Source organism: Psammomys obesus, unplaced genomic scaffold (genome assembly GCF_907164565.1).
Source record: "Psammomys obesus unplaced genomic scaffold, mPsaObe1.curated_primary_1811, whole genome shotgun sequence".
Taxonomy (NCBI): domain Eukaryota; kingdom Metazoa; phylum Chordata; class Mammalia; order Rodentia; family Muridae; genus Psammomys; species Psammomys obesus.
Genome location: NW_026594230.1, coordinates 1 through 17,608, shown reverse-complemented (window position 1 = coordinate 17,608; position 17,608 = coordinate 1). Strand labels below are relative to the sequence as shown.

The window sequence follows — 17,608 nt, the reverse complement described above, 5'->3', positions numbered from 1 at the left end:
CACACACACACACACACACACACACACACACACACACACACACACACTTTCTCTCTCTGTCTCAAGTCATTCATTAATACAATCATCCCTCTCTTTTAACTCATACATTTTATAGCTTAGAATCAAACTTCAGACTAAAAATATTTTGTTTTAAATTATCTATATTAACATGTATACTTTTTTCCTTATCATTATTCCATAAACAATATAGTACAACATGTACTTAGATAAGATTTGAATTATGAATAATCTGCACATGATTTAATGTATGAAACTATATGCATTTTTATATGAGGGACTACTTGAGTATCCTTAAAATTTGGAATACACAAGGTACCCTGGTACGACTTCACACATACCAAAGGTTCAGTGTAAAGTTTTAACCTGGTCCTATTATTTAAACCTTTTACAAGCTTTCAATAATATTATATTACTAATAACTACAAGATAAATTTATTTATATATAGGAATGTACAGCACAAGAATTTTCTGAAAATATTCTGTAAGTTCTTTTCTTTACATTCATAGTATCTGATGATAGATATTCTGTACTAATACCATATGGGCTCTTTGCACAAAAGACATACTGTGGTTTTATACATTTAGCCCTGCCTTTATGTCTAGCAGGATGTGATGCTGAATTCTGTGGTTAAAATATTTGGCAATATTTAACATAGACTGGCTAATTTAAATCAATAAGCAAAACAAGACTGAAACTTGTTTTAAGAAAAAGAAGAAAAAAAAAAACCTACCCTGCCCCCAAACTTTGAAACTATGCATATTTTCTTTCCATTTATTTTACAAACATGAGTGGAAAGTTTTTACATAAGATTATAAACAACTGAGAGACCACAGAAAAATCCAGTCAAAACATTTGGTTAAGCTTAGGCTTTTGGGACCTTTCCAGTTTCTTTGGAACAAACAAAACTTTCATTGTTTCCCTGATGGAGAAAATGGTTCTCAATAACTGCATTTAAAAAATATATAAATCATGTTAAAGCTTACCGATTTGTTTCTACGTTTATTACTTTAATGCCCAGCATTGTTCCATACAGCACAAAGTGTCCAGTTTCATCAAAAACGATATTAATTAATCTCACAGCATCCACCTTCTCCAGTTCACGTTCCACGGCCATTCGTCGGCCAAATTCCATGTCTGGTAGTTGTTGCCTCATCTGCTGCAGTTCAGTAAACATCTACGAAATAAGCTGAGCGTTAACAAAATAACTACCTACATATTTATGCATACATAGTCACACATATATAAATTAAGACAGTGGGCACTGACCAGAAACAGAACGCATTGAGGGTCAATAAGGATTTGTATATTCATATAATCTGAGACATTCTAAACCCTATAAACAGGAACATTGGTGAATTCAATCACAAAACGTAGTTCAACGCCAATGTGGTTGTTTCTGACTGTAATTCCATCAGTCTGAAGTCTGAGGCAGGAGCACTCTGAGCTCTATGCTAACCTTGGCTACACTCACTGTGTAGCTCAGCTTGGCCCACAGTATGAAAACCAGTGTCAAACAAAACAACATACAAATAACACTTTATATTACAGGGAGGTGTAGGTTAGTTGTAGGTTAAGTGCCTAAGGTCCTTGGTTTGGTCCCTGTTACCAGCCCCCGAAAACTATACTAATAGTAACTGATTTTTCTAACTAAGAAAAAAACAAAACACTAAGCCAGTTGATTTATAGAACCAGTGCTTTCTTTACAAAAAATGATATGTCTGCCCATTACAAGTCTCAGAGTAGCACTTTTAATGAAATACCACCCAAGTCATATAAGCGATCAAAATTTTTAGTAGGTTCATTACACAAAGTAAAAATACAGCTGGAATTTATTTTATTCAACCTAATATACACAAAATATTACCATTTCTATAACAGTTTAAAACTGAGAAAACTTTTTATATTACTGCTTTGTAATCTTTATGTACAGTCCTTTCGGTGCATCTTTATTTGGTCTAGATAGCAGCTGGACGTGCTAGTCTATACTTGTAGTCCTAGCATTGGGGAAGATGAGGAAGGAGAATAGTCTGGGCTACATAGGAAGCTCCTGGCCAGCACAGATGACAGAGTGAAGTCTAAGTCCCATTCCCTCACCTCCCCCAAACAAACAAACAGTCACATCAACAGTAGCTATTCATGTAAGGCAATTCAACTACATATAGCTTGTGAAATCCTGTATAAGAATCATGAAAAGAAAATATGGCAAATACTCAATTTTGCTGAATAACTTTTAAAGAAGTTTTTTTTATATTTATATGTATGTTTGTGTGTATTTGTGTAGATGTACACATGTATGCAGGGCACCTGCAGGGGCCAAAAGAGGATGTAAGATCTCCTGGAGCTGGAGTTCCAGGGAGTTGATAACTGTCTAACCTGGGTCCTGATGCAAGAACAGTAAGGCACCCTTGACCACTAAGCAATCTCTCCAGGCCCCTCTTGAGTAACTCTACTATCTTGCTATATCACAATTTTCAAGATGTGGGTTATACCAAGAATATATTATACTAGTATTCCAATAGCCTTATAAAAGATATTTTAGTCAGCATTTTAGACACGTAGGACATCAGTAGAATTCAAAGCTAACTCTTTATTATAGATGATAATGAGTTAGACTTACAACCCACTTATTTATATGTTTCTTTCATGTTTACATTAACTAAAATCTTCTCAACTTTTTCTAGACAAAGGAAGAAAAATATACAAAACTACAAAAAACAAGAGGTATGTTAAGAGTTTGAGTTACAAGTACATGATCTTACAGATCTTTTCTTGTCACTTATTTATGTGGCCTAAATTGCCTAGAATGTTGGATTACTTTTTAGTAGTGGGAGATTCATGATTATTTTTGCTGAGAACTTAGCTTTTAAGATACAGTTCTACAGACAGCCATCTATCCATATACATACATTTCATAAGTATCCAACTTGGAAAACACCTCAACAGAATCTTTTACAATATTCTGGTATTTAACATATGGTGTCTGTGATACAGAATGTACTGATACATTCAGTGATCCTGCATATTACAACTAATAAATACGAAAACGTAAAACTTCACATTAAATTTCTATTATACTAAGACTAGTTAGTTTTAAGTCACTGCAGTTTTTTCACTCATGCTAGGCAGCCATCTCCACAAACCCAAAAAGGAGCCCTGTGGAATTTGGAATTCCAGTTATTACTACTTTCTATACACATTTATACTTAGGTTTGGTATTGTAAATAATTAGTTAACTGATACTTGGTTTTCTTCTACCAAACTCTCATTTTCTATCTCAACTTCTGTCACAGCTCTACTCCTCATCTCCTGACACTTTAGTCCTATCACCTCAAAAAATGCTGAATATCACATAACCCACGTAGAGAAGAGCATCAGTACAAGATAAAACTAAGTAGACCTTTATCGTCCTAAGAGAAAATAACTGTGAGTACATATGTCTATGTATAAAAATATCTTTTATGAAATAGCTAAACATAAATACTATTAGACGATTAGATTTAATTGCACTTACACTTAATGACTCATCAAAGACCCTCATGAGTTTTCCGGTTAAAAATCTGAAAATTCTAACTTTTCTGTCTGATCCAATGGTTGCTATTTTCTTCCCATCAGGTGAAAAGCATATGCTGGTTGGATACGCCTTACACTTGGCAAATTCATATAAATCTGTGTCTGTTTTATACTCCCAGTTCACATTTTTAGGAAATTTATATTCATGTGGAGGTCCAGTCCAGTACTCAATCATTCCAGATTTGTCAGAAGACACCACTGCTCTGTAAACTGGGTTTAGTCTGATTTGAGTGAGAGGTGACACATGCAGTTTGTCAAAAATATGAAGTGGTTGGTTATCTCCTCGACCATCATAAATGAAAATTTTTCCTGTACTCTTCTCGGAAGCAGCAACTGAAGAGATGGCATCTCCTGGGCAATAGATCCACTCACATTGTCCAGGAGAATAGCTAAAGCAGTTAAAAATTGAAGAGGAGAAAAAGAAAGGTCAATACAATGAGCATTTCTTCCTAGCCCATCGCCACAATCAAAATGTCCTGTAAAGGACGGGGAGGAGCTACTAGGAACAGCTAGTGCGTTTCTTTCCACTTTTTTCCTTACAATGCTAGAAAGAGAAGCCAGGGCCTTTTGCATATTGAGTGCTCTACATTTGAGCTATACCCAGTCCTTAATTTCTTCTTTCTAATATTATCAGTGTAAAAACAATAATGTATGATAATGCCAAATCACAAGAGAATTGCACACTCACTTTTATTATGTAAATAGGAAACATAATTATGTCTGGGCCTTAAGGTATTCTGAGGCAGTGGGTGTCTATAAAACAGTTTATATGTGTAACTTTTTCATAGTTTAGCCACGTAATAGTATACTTTGTAAATCCAAAGAAAGCTATTGTTTTATCTTGATATTAAAACTGCAAGCATTGAACATTTATATATTGCACAATGTGCAAAAAAGAACTTGATGCATTTAATGTACCTAGGAAACTTTTAATAGGTGTTGTCTCCTGCAAAATAGTCAATTTCAGAGTTATAATGTTATACCAATCAGCATGGTGTTGATGCTTGATACCTTTTTTGAAGTCTTCATTTAGAGTTTCTATCAGTTCCTAAAACAGACTCTTCAGTATTCTCAAAGTAGTAATGTTCAATTATTTGTTATTTTTAAAAATAGCAAATGTCTGGGGAAACAAACTAGGGAATAAAAGAGAAGATAAAGTAGTGGTATTTGCATCCAAAAAAGAAAGAAAGAAAGAAAAAGAAAGGAAGAGATCTAACTAAACAGAGTAACTCTGGTTTCTTTGTGGTTCATAAAATCTCATTTCAAAATAAACTCCAAAATTTAGACTTGAACTATACATATACTGCAGTCCATCATAGTACTTTTTAAATAGTCTTGTGGAGTTAAATTCAAATGAGTTCACAAGAGTAGGGCCCCATGGCCTTCTTAAAGAAAAAGGTATCCTGCCCCATCTCCCATTTTTTTTTAACCAAGTGAGGAACTAGTAAGAAGGAGGAAGAGAATTCTCATAAGATATGAGTCTGCTGGCATTGGACTTTGGGTTTCCAAGTCTCTAGAGCTGTGGGGTAAGAGCTTGTTTCTTAAAAGCTTGTCTACCTTAGGGTCTTTTGTTATGTTGTTGTTGTGTTATGTTGTTCAAACAAAGTGTCCAAACATTCTGAAAATGGTATGACTTATAAGCTGACATTTATTTAGATATGTTTATTTTTAGTAGGTTATCTTTTAAAGTCATGCTTAAAACAAAGTACAAGTCTTATTACTGTACTATCCAAGCACATAGTTTGAACATTAGTATCAGTATACTCTGAAGTTTAAAACCACCAACAAATTCTAAACTTAGCCATAAATCATATAAAACATGAGTTTGTGTCTTACAAGTAAGTATAATATAGTAAGGAAAATATTCTGCCAGTAGTTAGGCATGACGGGTCTTCATCAATTTAAAAGTGTGTATTAGCTCGGTATGATAAATCTTATGATACTGTTTGAAAATTTGAAGCTGGGTGGTGGTGGTGCACATCTTTAATCCCAGCACTCAGGAGGCAGAGGCAGGGAGATTGCTGTGAGTTCAACCTTGTAGACCAAACCAGCTTGGTCTACAGAGTTAGAGAACAGCTAAGTCTACACAGAGAAACCCTGATTCAAAAAAAATCAAGAAAAAGTGTGTCAATAGAAAAGCAGGAAAAGAAGCCTCCAAAGCTTCCCAAGGTGAGATACATATTCTGTTCAAAAGTAGCCTGTGTTATGGTAAAGTTTAGCTTACAATTATTTTACTAAGTTAAATATACATATATACTGATATATAATATATGCTTTATAGAAAACTTACCCAAGCTTCAGCATATTGATCATGTCAAAGTTCACTACATCAAACACCTTCATTGCTTTATCATCACCCACAGAACAGAACAATGCTCCCTCAGAGCTAACTGCAATACTCTCAATAATTCCTATTAAAAAAATACATTCTAGTAAATACAAATAAAATAAATGAGCAAGGCTCAAAAAGAAATATCACAATATTTTAAAGGAAATTTTAATTAGTACAGCTTAAACAGGAGCTACAAAAAATTATGAAACTCTTACCAAGGTGACTACGAAAATGTTTAACAAATTCAATTCCTTCTTCTATTTTTTTCCAAAATTTAACATGGCCATCATGACTGGCAGTGATAATAAAATCTGTCCTGTATATATAAAAATTTTAAAGTTAACTTCCAAAACAGGTCTTTTAGTAATTTCAAAGCAAACATACACTGACAGCATTTACTACTTCAATAATACTTTTTTTAAAAGTTCTCATTACAAGGTAATTTCATACAACGTGCAGTTTACACTAGTCCTGATTCTGTGATCCTTCTGCCTGCCTCTGCCTTTCCAGCGCTGGGTGTATAGGTGTATGTGGCGTATGCTACCATATCTAGTTGAGGGTTTTGTCATTCCACCTTTTTTTTTTTTTTTACATTTTCCTTTTCAAAGACCATTGCAGAAATAACAGTCACTAATATTAACCCTAAGAGGTAGGATCAGAATTATTTACCAAAAAATGAATGAATGAATGAATGAATGAATGAATGAATGAATAAATAAATGAATAATGAGTTGGGCTTGGTGGTATAAACCTGTAATCCTAGCTACTAAGGAGGCTGAGGCAGGAAGGATGCCTAAACTAAAGAGGCCGTGCAAAGTCAGCTTGCACAACTTAACAAGGAATAGCCTGTCTCAAAACAAAACAAACAAAAAAATAAATGAAGAAATCTCTGTTGGTAACATTATACTTTAATATTCCTAATTGCTAAAATTACTCTAAAGATAGTTTTTTGAGGAAAATATTCTAGTTTTCAAAAGATTATAAAGACCCAAACCACTTGCACAAACAGAAAAGTCCAACATAAATTTATTTCATATCTTATTCAATATATTGAGAATTTTAAGTATCAAGTTTTAAACAATAATTTTCTCACCTATATAAAAACTAATACCATTTATTGAGCACAGTGTGCATACATTAAGTATTTCACACTATACAAAAGTTAGCTAGTCATCCTAGTTAATTTGACAATTAAACTTATTCACATTACACGACATCCATACTTGGTGAATGGTTTTAGATTTACTTAACCACAAGCACACATACACACACAGAAACAACTTTTTGTAAAACTCAACAGCTTTGGGTTAGAAAAGCAACGCTAATATCTGTAAGTTGTTTTATAGACTGACAAGTTTAAATTGTATTTGGTCAGAATTATCCTATTCTTATAAGAGATTTACATCTGAAATGCAATTTATGAGATCAAAAGTAGACTAAAGCATTCCATACAATTTTGATAATCACTGTCAATATCATCCAAGTCCATTCGCAGCTCATTCACCATCCAAATTTCTCCACTGGACTCCTGCTCTCCCTGTACCTATTTTGTCCTATTTGAATGCATTCATCTCAGCACATATAAAATGCTCCTTTTAAAAATACTAAATGTGGGCTCCCATGGGCTAGTCAGTAACCACGTGGGTTCCTTAGTAAGGGGAACAGGAGCTGTCTCTAACATGAACTCAGGGGCTGGTTATTTGATCACCTCCCCCTAATAGGGGAGCAGCCTTACCAGGCCACAGAGGAAGACAATGCAGCCAGTCCTGATGAAACCTAATAGGCTAGGGTCAGCTGGAGGGGGAGAAGGATCTCCCCTATCAATGGACTAGGAGAGGGGTATGGGAGGAGATGAGGAAGTGAGGGTGGGATTGGGAGGGAATGAGGGAAGGGGCTACAGCTGGGATATAAACAGTAAACTGTAATTAATATAAAAATTACAAATTAAAATTTAAAAACATATATTGAATGTGGAGCCAGGCACTGTGGCGCATGTCTGTAATCCTAGCACTCAGGCAAGCAGAGGCAGGTAGATCGCTGGTGAGTTCGAGGCTAGCCTACTCTACAAAGTGAGTCCAGGACAACCAGGGCTACATAGAGAAACCCTGTCTAAACAAACAAACAAACAAAAAAGGATGTTACTCTTGCTCACAGGTTCAAAATCCAGATAAAGAATAGAAAGCTAGAACTTAACCTTTTATGTTCTTTTGCTTCTACTGCCACTTAACTTTTCTACTCCAGTTTTCCTACCTATAAATGAAAATTTTATGACTCTTACAACTGTCCTTAAGATGAGATAATTAATGAAACACACCTCAGAAAACATTCAGAAATATTATGTTATAAACCAGAGTAACATTATTACTATTATTACCATTCTTTGAATTTTCCTATTTATGCTTTATCTCTTCTGTTTTTTTTGAGACAGCGTTTCACTGTATAGCCTTGGTTGTCCTGGTACTAGCTCTGTAGACCAGGCTGCCCTCAAACTCCGAGATCTGTCCACTGAGCACTGGGATTAAAGATGTGCCCGATCAACTGCCGGGACTCTTGTTATCTTCTGAAGGTCCTCTGATAATTCCAGGAGGTCTGAGTTACCATCATCTTCCCTATAAACACCAGAGGCCAACTTCTTATTTTTCCTATCTTAATACATTTTCTTCTTTAAGAAAGCTCTGGTAACTAGTTCAATTATTATTGATTTTTATCACCAAATATACATAGACACACTAAATGGCAGTTTACAAAGGTCTGTAACTCCAGTTCTCAGATACCAGGCTCACATGGGATGAAGACACACATGCAAAATACTCATATACATGAAATAAAATTCAAATAGGTAAAAAAGTACGATACACTTACTTGGTGCACACCACATGTGTGATAACATCTCTGTGCATGTAACTGCGCTCATACATGGATGCACTGGGGAGATTATCAAGGTAGACTCTTTCGAACTCTAAAACTGGGGGGGGGGGAGTGGTAAAAGTTATTTTAAAGAATGAAATTGACATTATTTAGAATCTTCTAAATTTTTGTATCTTCTTCCAAATTTTAATTTCTTTCAATAAATGTATGGGATACAAAAAAAAAAAAAAATCCAGTAGCTGTTATACCATGTATAATTTTTATTATTTCAGAAGTTACTCTGACAGGTTCCCAGAGTTTATATAAATATTGTTTCAAAGACTTTATGTTTGTGACAATGTATGCCAGGCACATACAGGTACCCAGTGAGGTCAACAGAGGGAGATGAATCCATTTGAACTGAATTACAGATGGTTTATGAGCTGGTTTGGGTGCTGGGAATCAAACTTAGTCTAGTGGAAGAGTCTCAAGTACCTCTAACAACTGGCTATACCTCTAGCTCCTGTTTCAAAGGTTTTGATAATCGTGAATGTTTCTGGCTCAATATGAAGGTTCAAAGAAATCTAAAGCTTTATGAAAGTAATGCACTCTGTATAACCATGTAGATCCCAGTATTAGTATTAACTAAAAAGCTAACAGCTATTTGTAATTTGTATGTTTATTTTTAAGACACCATTTCTCTATTAATTTGAGTAATTGATAAAGAACTGAAACCTGAAAATAAAATTAAATGCTTAGAAGTTTAGAGCTGAAAAAAATCCTAGCATATTTGTTGAGTACATTTAATATACTTTTCTAAGGGTACAACACCTAGAAAAAAAATCAAGGCACATCAAAAAAATCTTAATTTTATTATGAGCCATGATTAATTTTACTAGTAAAATCAATTTTAAAAAGAGCTATTTTCCAAATAAAATGCTCAAACATGCATATATAAAGTTGGTAAATTAAACATGACAAACTGTTAAGACTACTCCTATACAGCACACTCATAATTATGTCTGGCCAACTACTTTTTCACGTATTTTTTTGAATAACAGAATCCCCATTCTTATATGTGGCTACTAACATTTGTTTAAGCCTTTCTTTTGTTCTTATAGTAACTGTATGCTAAAAAAAGGTGGTAGTATTTGGTGATAATTAAAAAAAAAAAAAATCTTAAGTTTCCCTTTCTTATTTCTCAGCTTGGAGCTAGACTAGTAATGGTATAATTCTAAGAACGCAGGGCAATGAAAATGAGGGCCATATACTTGATATGTTAAGGCAAAAGTGCCTAGGAACATTTGGAGCTTCCACACCAATCTTGGGTTGCTTATTTTGGCACTTTCATACATCAAAGTAGTATTAGATTATCTTTTTAATAACGTTGTTAGTTGGAGTTTTCTGTAATTTACGTTATTCTATGTGTTCCAGATTGCTTCTGTTGTTGGTTAATTCATTTCAATATGTTCAAGAGTGCATGGACATAAATATGAAAAGACATAATTATTTTCCTTAACTAGTTTATTTTAAGATGGGACTTGGCTCAAAGAGTCAGGTTGATTGTCTGGCAACCTGAGTTCAATCTGTAGAAGTAGAAGAGCCCCGAAAGGTTGTCCCCTGGTCCCCACTCTTTTACTGTGTGTGTTCCTACCTCTCCAATCCCACCAACACATACAATAATAATAACTCAAATATTAAATACAGCTCAATTTGGGGCTGGATATAAGGCTCAGAGGCAGAGATACTTCTTATTTGGGCAGGCATGTAGAAGAACCCCCGCGCAAGGACAAGGTAGGGTTTTGAGAATGGGTAGAACTGTGAGATGTGCTGGGGTTGTGAAGAGAAACAAAAAGACTTATAGTCCATGTTAGGGAGTTTGGGCTTTGTTTTGAAAATGTAACGGTTTTAAGTAGTCGTTTCACAGCTAGAATTGAGCTTACACACAAATCTAGCAAGCTTAAGCAACTTTCCTTGGGCTTGATAATTCATTAGTAGACGAGTCGGGTTTGAAAATTTAAGTCTTTATGATTCTAAGAACCCGTACTCCTTCCCACAACTGCAAAATCAAACATTAGGGCTTCCTACTTCACGTGGTAGCTTAGAGGCCAATAAAAGCACCCAAACACAAAGACACAGGCAAGTACTAGCTGAAACATCTACGATTAGCAGTCTGGGATCAAAAGTGTTACACAGTTCGAAAAACAATGGTCTTATAGTAAGGCCAGTTCCAAATCACTATTTGGGAACGAAATGTAGGACCGTCGGTTCTAAGCGCACAGACCCACAACCTCACTACCTCATGCATGCACGCTTGCAATCAACCCTCGCCCTCCGCCGAAGTAGCCTTCCAGCTTGCTCTCGGGCTCTCCGCAGCTACCTTTCCTCTTCTTGGCCAGTGTTGCCTCCACCGGTAAAGGCCCAACCCAGCGCTCTTCATTCTCATCATCATTTTCTTCGCTCCCCGCCACTGCTAGTTCTCGCTCGCCGAGTTCCGTTTTCCCTGCTTCCTCTGGGTCCCGGCGCCTTCTCCTTTTCTGCTGCGAATCACTACCACTCTCGGCCGCCATGATGTCTGAGGCGTCAGAAGCGACGCGACAACCGAGCCCTGTCGTAATTCCGGAGCTGCGGCGCCGCCTTCTGGTGTCATCGGCCGACAGCGGTTCCTGATTGGATGGGGCGGACCGGAGCTCATCCAATCAGCAAGCAGCGCGGGCAAACAACAGGGCCTGGCTGCGTTGACAGCGCGCTGAGGAGACGCGGGGACTGAGGTGCGTTGGCTGTGGCTGGCGACAGCAGGCCGCAGGGGAGAGCGCTGTAACGGTCGTAGTTTTCCATCAAGGAGGGTGGCAGTGGGTTTGGGGGACCCAGCCCGCCCCCCCTCCCGAAATCAGACGCTTACGGCCTGCGAACTGGACGCGTCGCGCTTCTCAGCCTCTCGGGCCTACGCCGTCCCAGAACCTACCTGGTTACATATCTGTAATTCACCCCATGCGCTCCCATTATCGGAAGACTTTTTTTAGCTTGGCGAGTGTATGTTATGTGAAGCCGGAAAATCAAGAAGGGGTGTGTATCGTGTTCCGTGTTTCCGTTTGCCTGTTCACGAGCCAGTTCTGTCTTCAAGGATTAGTCTAGTTATATACAACGAATCTCTGCTGTTTCTGGAGCTCTGTATTTCTTTATAGATGTTAGAATTTACTCATTAAAGTGCGATGGGTTGGTTTTTTAATGCGGTGGGGTTGGCTTTTGTTGTTGTCTTTAGGATTTTAATTAAGATAAAATGGGTTCACTTAGGGAGGATTGACATTTTTGCTTCATTGACTCCGGTGACACAGGGACATGTTGTAGTGCTGTGTCTATTTTACAACTTCTCTGTTGGTAACTTATTGGTTAAGCAATATAATAATTTTAAATTGTAAGAGTAAAAAATACATTGGGGTGGTTTTATTCTGATTTGCATTTGACATTGTAACCTAGAGGCCTTCTTTGTTTTTATTTCTCTGTCTACAGCCGTAAAATGACCTGACTTTGAATCTCTTGATATACAGTCATCTCCTGTTCTTTGCAACAGCCAGCTAGTAACCTCATGACACTTTTAATTACTTGAAAATTTTTAGCTCTTGGATGGCTATAATCCTTTTTAACATGCTATCATTGTTTTAATTGGGCCATGGTTTAAGTGGGCTAATATCCAAAGTTGCTTTATATTCTTTGAGTTCTCTTAAAGTTAAAAAACAAAACAATTTTGTATACCTTTTCCCCCTACTCTTAAAATTTTGGCTGTAACCCTTAGCCTTTTTTCCAACCCCTATTCTCTATTCTTTTATGTATTCCTGTAACTCCTTATGTATACCACGCTGTCCTTGAACACACAGAGATCCATAATAGATATGGATAGATGAAAAGATAGATATCTTTTCAACACACTAGTTTTGTTGTTGTTGGCTCTATATCTAGTAGTGGAAATTCTGGATCCTATGGTACTTCTGTTTCTAATTTTTGCTGTTACATCAATACTCTTTTCTATAATGGTTATGTTAAAATATTCCCTCCAACAGCAGTTTGTTCATGTTTTTCTTTCTGTGGAAAGGATTTTTATTACTCACTGCTACATTTAGCAAATGGTTATTAAATGCATGTATCTTTTTTACTTTAGTTTTTTCAGTAAGGTGAAGAAAATTATAAAGGATATGTCAGAGAATCAACAAGAACTAGATTCCGACATTACTACAGATGGGGATGTTGTTATAGATAATGAAGAAGAACTTATTAAACAATGTGAAGAAATATGGAAAGACATGGAAGAAGTAAGTATCAACAGATAAAAGTGATGTATTATTTAATATCACTGGAAGAGAATGGCTGAGAGATTAAGAGCACTGTTTGCTCTTCTAAAGGTCCTGAGTTCAATTCCCAGCAACCTCATGGTGGCTTATAAACATCTATAATGAGATCTTGTCCCCCTCTGCTGGTGTGCAGGCAGAACACTGTATATATAATAAATAATTTTTTTTTAAAAAAAAGCTTCACATAATAAACTTAGGAAAGATACAATGTTAGTTTCCCAGTAGCTATTATTTTATAAATTATTTATATAGATTTCATACCTAAAAGCATTACCTTAAGAAATTTTATGCAAGATAGACTATAGAAAGAGACAAAAATGATGGTAGTTCTGGCCCTCAAGGAGATTTATTTTATAGAGGCAATAGACATTCATAATATTATATACGATGCACCATTAATAGTATTATGATATAGATATGGGCTGCAGGATCTATTTAAATTTCCACATAAGATTAGGAAGGTAATCAGACTAGTTCAAAGTGAATATATCAAAAGGAAAACAGATTCTTTATTTCATTTATGTGTTTTTTTAGGAGGGTGTTATATTGGGTTAGAATAAAAAGGGTTAGAATAAAAATTTTCTGTGGATTATAAGTATGTCACTTTTTCTTTACTTTTTAAATCAAGTGTCAGAATAAATTATCACTTACTGGAACCGAGACACTCACTAACTCAAATGCTCAGGTATGAACTTTGTATTCCATTCAAGAACATAGGTAAGCAGAATTCATTCTTTTTGGATAAAAAGTTTATCTGTTTATATTTATTTCAGCATAACAGCTTTGTTAATTCCTATATTTTTTAATTGAAAATAATTTTGTGTGTGCATTTGATGGGGATGGTGGGCCATTCATGCTACAGCATGTGTCTGTGTGTATATGTGTGGTGGGGAGACAGAGGGCAGAGTCAGGGATTGAATTTAGAAGGCCAGGCTTATGCAACAAGTAGTTTTACCCACTGAACCATCTCACTGACACTACTACCTAAATCCTTAAACTTTTCTGTTTAAAATAAAAAAAACAAACAAACCCAAGAACTAATTATATGTTGTGTCCAATAAATACACTTAACCAGCAAAGATGCCCCAAAACTTAGTATCAAAAGATGGAGAAAAATACTAAGGAAATCGAAAATGTAAACAAACAGACATAATCATCCTTATATCTGACAAAATAAACTTCAAACCAGAACTGATTAGAAAAAATACAAAGGGACACTACATGTTAATAAAAGGAGTATCAACGTACTACAACTGTAGACTTTTACGCACCAAATATTGGAGCTCCTAATGTAATTTTTGTATCTATAAAAATGTTTTAGAGTCTATATATATATATACAAATGTTCTAGAAAGGATCTAATTGAATATACCACTTTGAAATGCATTATTTGTTAGCTAACGTATCATTTTTCTGGGAAAATATGGTTTCTTATAGAAATTAAGACCTTATTAAATATGAATCGTTGGCCATTGGACCTACAAAGGTACACTAATGGCTTTTACATAGCGCAGCAAGCACTGACTTTGAGTGGAGAGTTTGTATACTTGTAAACATGTACTTTCCTAATTTACAAAGAACCAAAGAATATAGTTTGTGGTTTCCTGTTGTGTTGAGAGTCCTCAAGATCATTTATAAGTTTGATGATTCTCAGAGGATGCATAGGACTCAGAGTCAAATAAGCAAGGAGAAAAGGTACATGGATAAACTTGAGGAAATGTGATATGAACTTTCAGGATTTGTCTCAATAGAGTCACTTAACACCTTAGGTTAGCCTGTCTACTTGTGATGTGAAACACTGTTTACCCTTAGAGAAACTTGATGTTCAAAATTGTTAGTGTGAACTGGTGATATGGTCAGTCTCTACCTAGCAGATACCAGAATACCAGGAGGTAAAGCAAGTATTCAACATAAACATTGAAACATATTGTTTGCTTGAATAGTTTTGGCATTGTAAGCCACCCTTAAAGATTTAGATTTTTGGAAACCATCTTGAAATTATTCCATGTTTGCCAATCCAAGTCAAGGACTGATGCTATGAGCAGACCTTTTAAAACAGCAGTTTGTGCTTTGTTTTGATACCTCAATTCTGTGTGCATAGTACCTTCATATCTTTAGCACTCAAACTCGGCTTCCTGTATTTTGTTTGTTTTTAAAGGCAGGGTGACATGTAGCATACCCTAGCCCTGAACTTGCTATGTTGTTAAAGTTGATCTTAAACAGAGTCTCTGAGTGTTGATTTGCAAGCATATACCTGGTTTTTTTTTTTTCTGATACAAAAAGTTAGGCACTTTTATGGAGAGAACTTTTATATTTTATTACTTTTAAAATATTTTGCTGTTTTACTTTTAGAAAGAGTTGCTTAATTTTATAGCATAATCAAATTTATCATTTTCATACCAGAAACATTCAACATTGTTTGTCTCAGGTTAAGATATTTACATTTTCCAAACTACTAGTGTATATAAAAAAATAACTTTGATATATGGCTCTAAAATCAGTCTCATCATTATCTTCACATATATATTTTGGTGGGTTTTTTTTTTTTTTCAGCACTACTAAAAGCAGTTTTAATATTTTGAAAGATCACAGAGAGGAAAATCAACATATTTAGTGAAAATTTGACTGGAAATGCTGGCAAAACATAGCATGCTGTTTTTCTTTTCGGGGAGAATGTCTTGTTATGTCAGTATTGTTGAAGGATGTTTTTGTGTACTGTGCAAATTAATGATGATTTCTGTACCCAGAGATCTGGTTACTAAGGTCATTATTCTGAAGCATCTTTTGTCTTGGTATGTTGTAAACATTGTTTTCCATCACCTACTAAAGAGCTGAACAACCAATAGCTGGGCAGGAGAGGATAAGGCAGGATTTCCAATCCTCTGAGGGTGTCCCAGGTGGGGAAAAAAGAAGAGAGTCACCATTGGTACTCAGATTCCACAGCAAAACTAAGATAGCAGATGTTAGGACGTAGACCAGATACCAGATCAGTGTTAGAACAGCTGAGTATCTGCCCAGCTATAGTGCCTGAACTTTTAACGAATATAAAGTTTTCCATGTCATTATTTGGGAACTGGGCAGGTATATGGTGCAGTTTTTTATGCCTGCTCTAGCTCCCAAGTAATGACATGCAGACCTATATATATATATTAAAAGCGTCGGCACTCTTGCTGTGTAGTTACGCAGCTATTTTAACCTAACTATGCTGGCCTACTTCCCAGCCACGTGGCCTGTTTCTTTGGTTTCCTGCCATCTTAGTGTCCCCTTGCTATTCCTTCTCCCTCCGTGTCCCCAATAGTGACTCCCTTCTCTGTTCCCCACATGGTTCCAGACTGTAACTAAATCTCTGGGGATAGAAATCAACATTTGTATGCATAGTGCACAAAAAAGTTCTCCAGCTCAGCATTGTGGGTTTTTTTGTTTTGTTTTGTGAAGGTTTATTTAGGAAGCAAATGTGATGTGTTTAGGTTCTTTTAGTTTTGGTAGTAAAGCAGAATTCATTATTTTCAATAGGATATCACTACTACAAAAAGCCGTTTATGAGCTATATGGTAATATGAATATGCTTATGGTAGTAGAATATGCTTGGTGGTGCTATTTTCTTAGCTATTTACTTTAAAACTAAAGTACTTTATTACAGTATTACTTTATTACAGTATTGATTATATTTTCGTCAGTATTCTACAAGAGATAACTTGAAGTCTTCTTTATTTTTTAATAGCTTTCATTACTTATTATGCAAATGAAATGTTTGACTGCTGAACTTGGTCAGTGGAGTAAAAGAACACCTGAACGTAAGATTCTTATTTTTAGGTTATATTTTTGTATACAAATTAATGGGATATTAAATTAATGGCCTCAAGAATGACAAAATCCATTTGTTCTTGAAATTTCCCATGGTTATTGATACTAGGACCCACTTCATTTTTCTTTCTTTTTTATAGTAAATTCTTATGTTAGAGTATAATAACCTGAGCGACTTTACTATAGTAATTATTTTCCATAAAGCCTTTGCCTTGTATTCGGTAGAAACTATAAACTGTTAAGAAATGAAACTTACACAGTAGAAAATTATTTTGAATGCTTTTCAGAATAGGAAACATGTACTTTTTAATGCAATTTCTTGACTCGTCCCATGGAGCCAAATATATTTTTACTTATATTTAAAGAATAGAAGATGGCTAAAAATGTTATAGCTGTAATTCTCAACTAGTAGATATTATTATTATTATTATTATTATTATTAAAGTCTGAGCTTCCTGTGCCATATATTTTTGTATCTGGTTTTCTATAGATTGCTCTGTCTTTTTTCTACATCTGTTTCCTTTTTCTCCTCCCATTACTTCTTAGACTGATCCCACCACAATCACTCTTAGTTTTAGCCTCCCTTTTCTATATTATTCTTTGTGTCAGTTTTGAGGATTCTTCATGTAGCAGTTCTAGGCTTTCTTTCTTTCTTTCTTTCTTTCTTTCTTTCTTTCTTTCTTTCTT

General features: G+C 35.4%; 1 protein-coding gene across 4 annotated transcripts in view; it reads right to left on the bottom strand.

Annotated features, from left to right (window-relative positions):
* Positions 1 to 11,341, bottom strand: part of Ppwd1 (peptidylprolyl isomerase domain and WD repeat containing 1) — a 27,371-nt gene extending 16,030 nt beyond the window's left edge. For 2 of the 4 annotated variants that reach the window (XR_008721422.1, XM_055618210.1), the window contains exons 1-6: positions 11,152 to 11,341; positions 8,787 to 8,889; positions 6,140 to 6,240; positions 5,883 to 6,003; positions 3,534 to 3,981; positions 1,006 to 1,196 (exon numbers count right to left, since the gene is read on the bottom strand). Coding sequence is in view for 3 of the 4 variants with exons in the window: in XM_055618210.1 (XP_055474185.1) it covers positions 1,006 to 1,196; positions 3,534 to 3,981; positions 5,883 to 6,003; positions 6,140 to 6,240; positions 8,787 to 8,889; positions 11,152 to 11,341 (1,154 nt within the window). In the remaining variant the exon portion in view is untranslated. The other 2 variants (XM_055618211.1, XM_055618212.1) reach the window with 2 other exon arrangements.
* Positions 11,342 to 17,608: the final 6,267 nt, after the last annotated feature.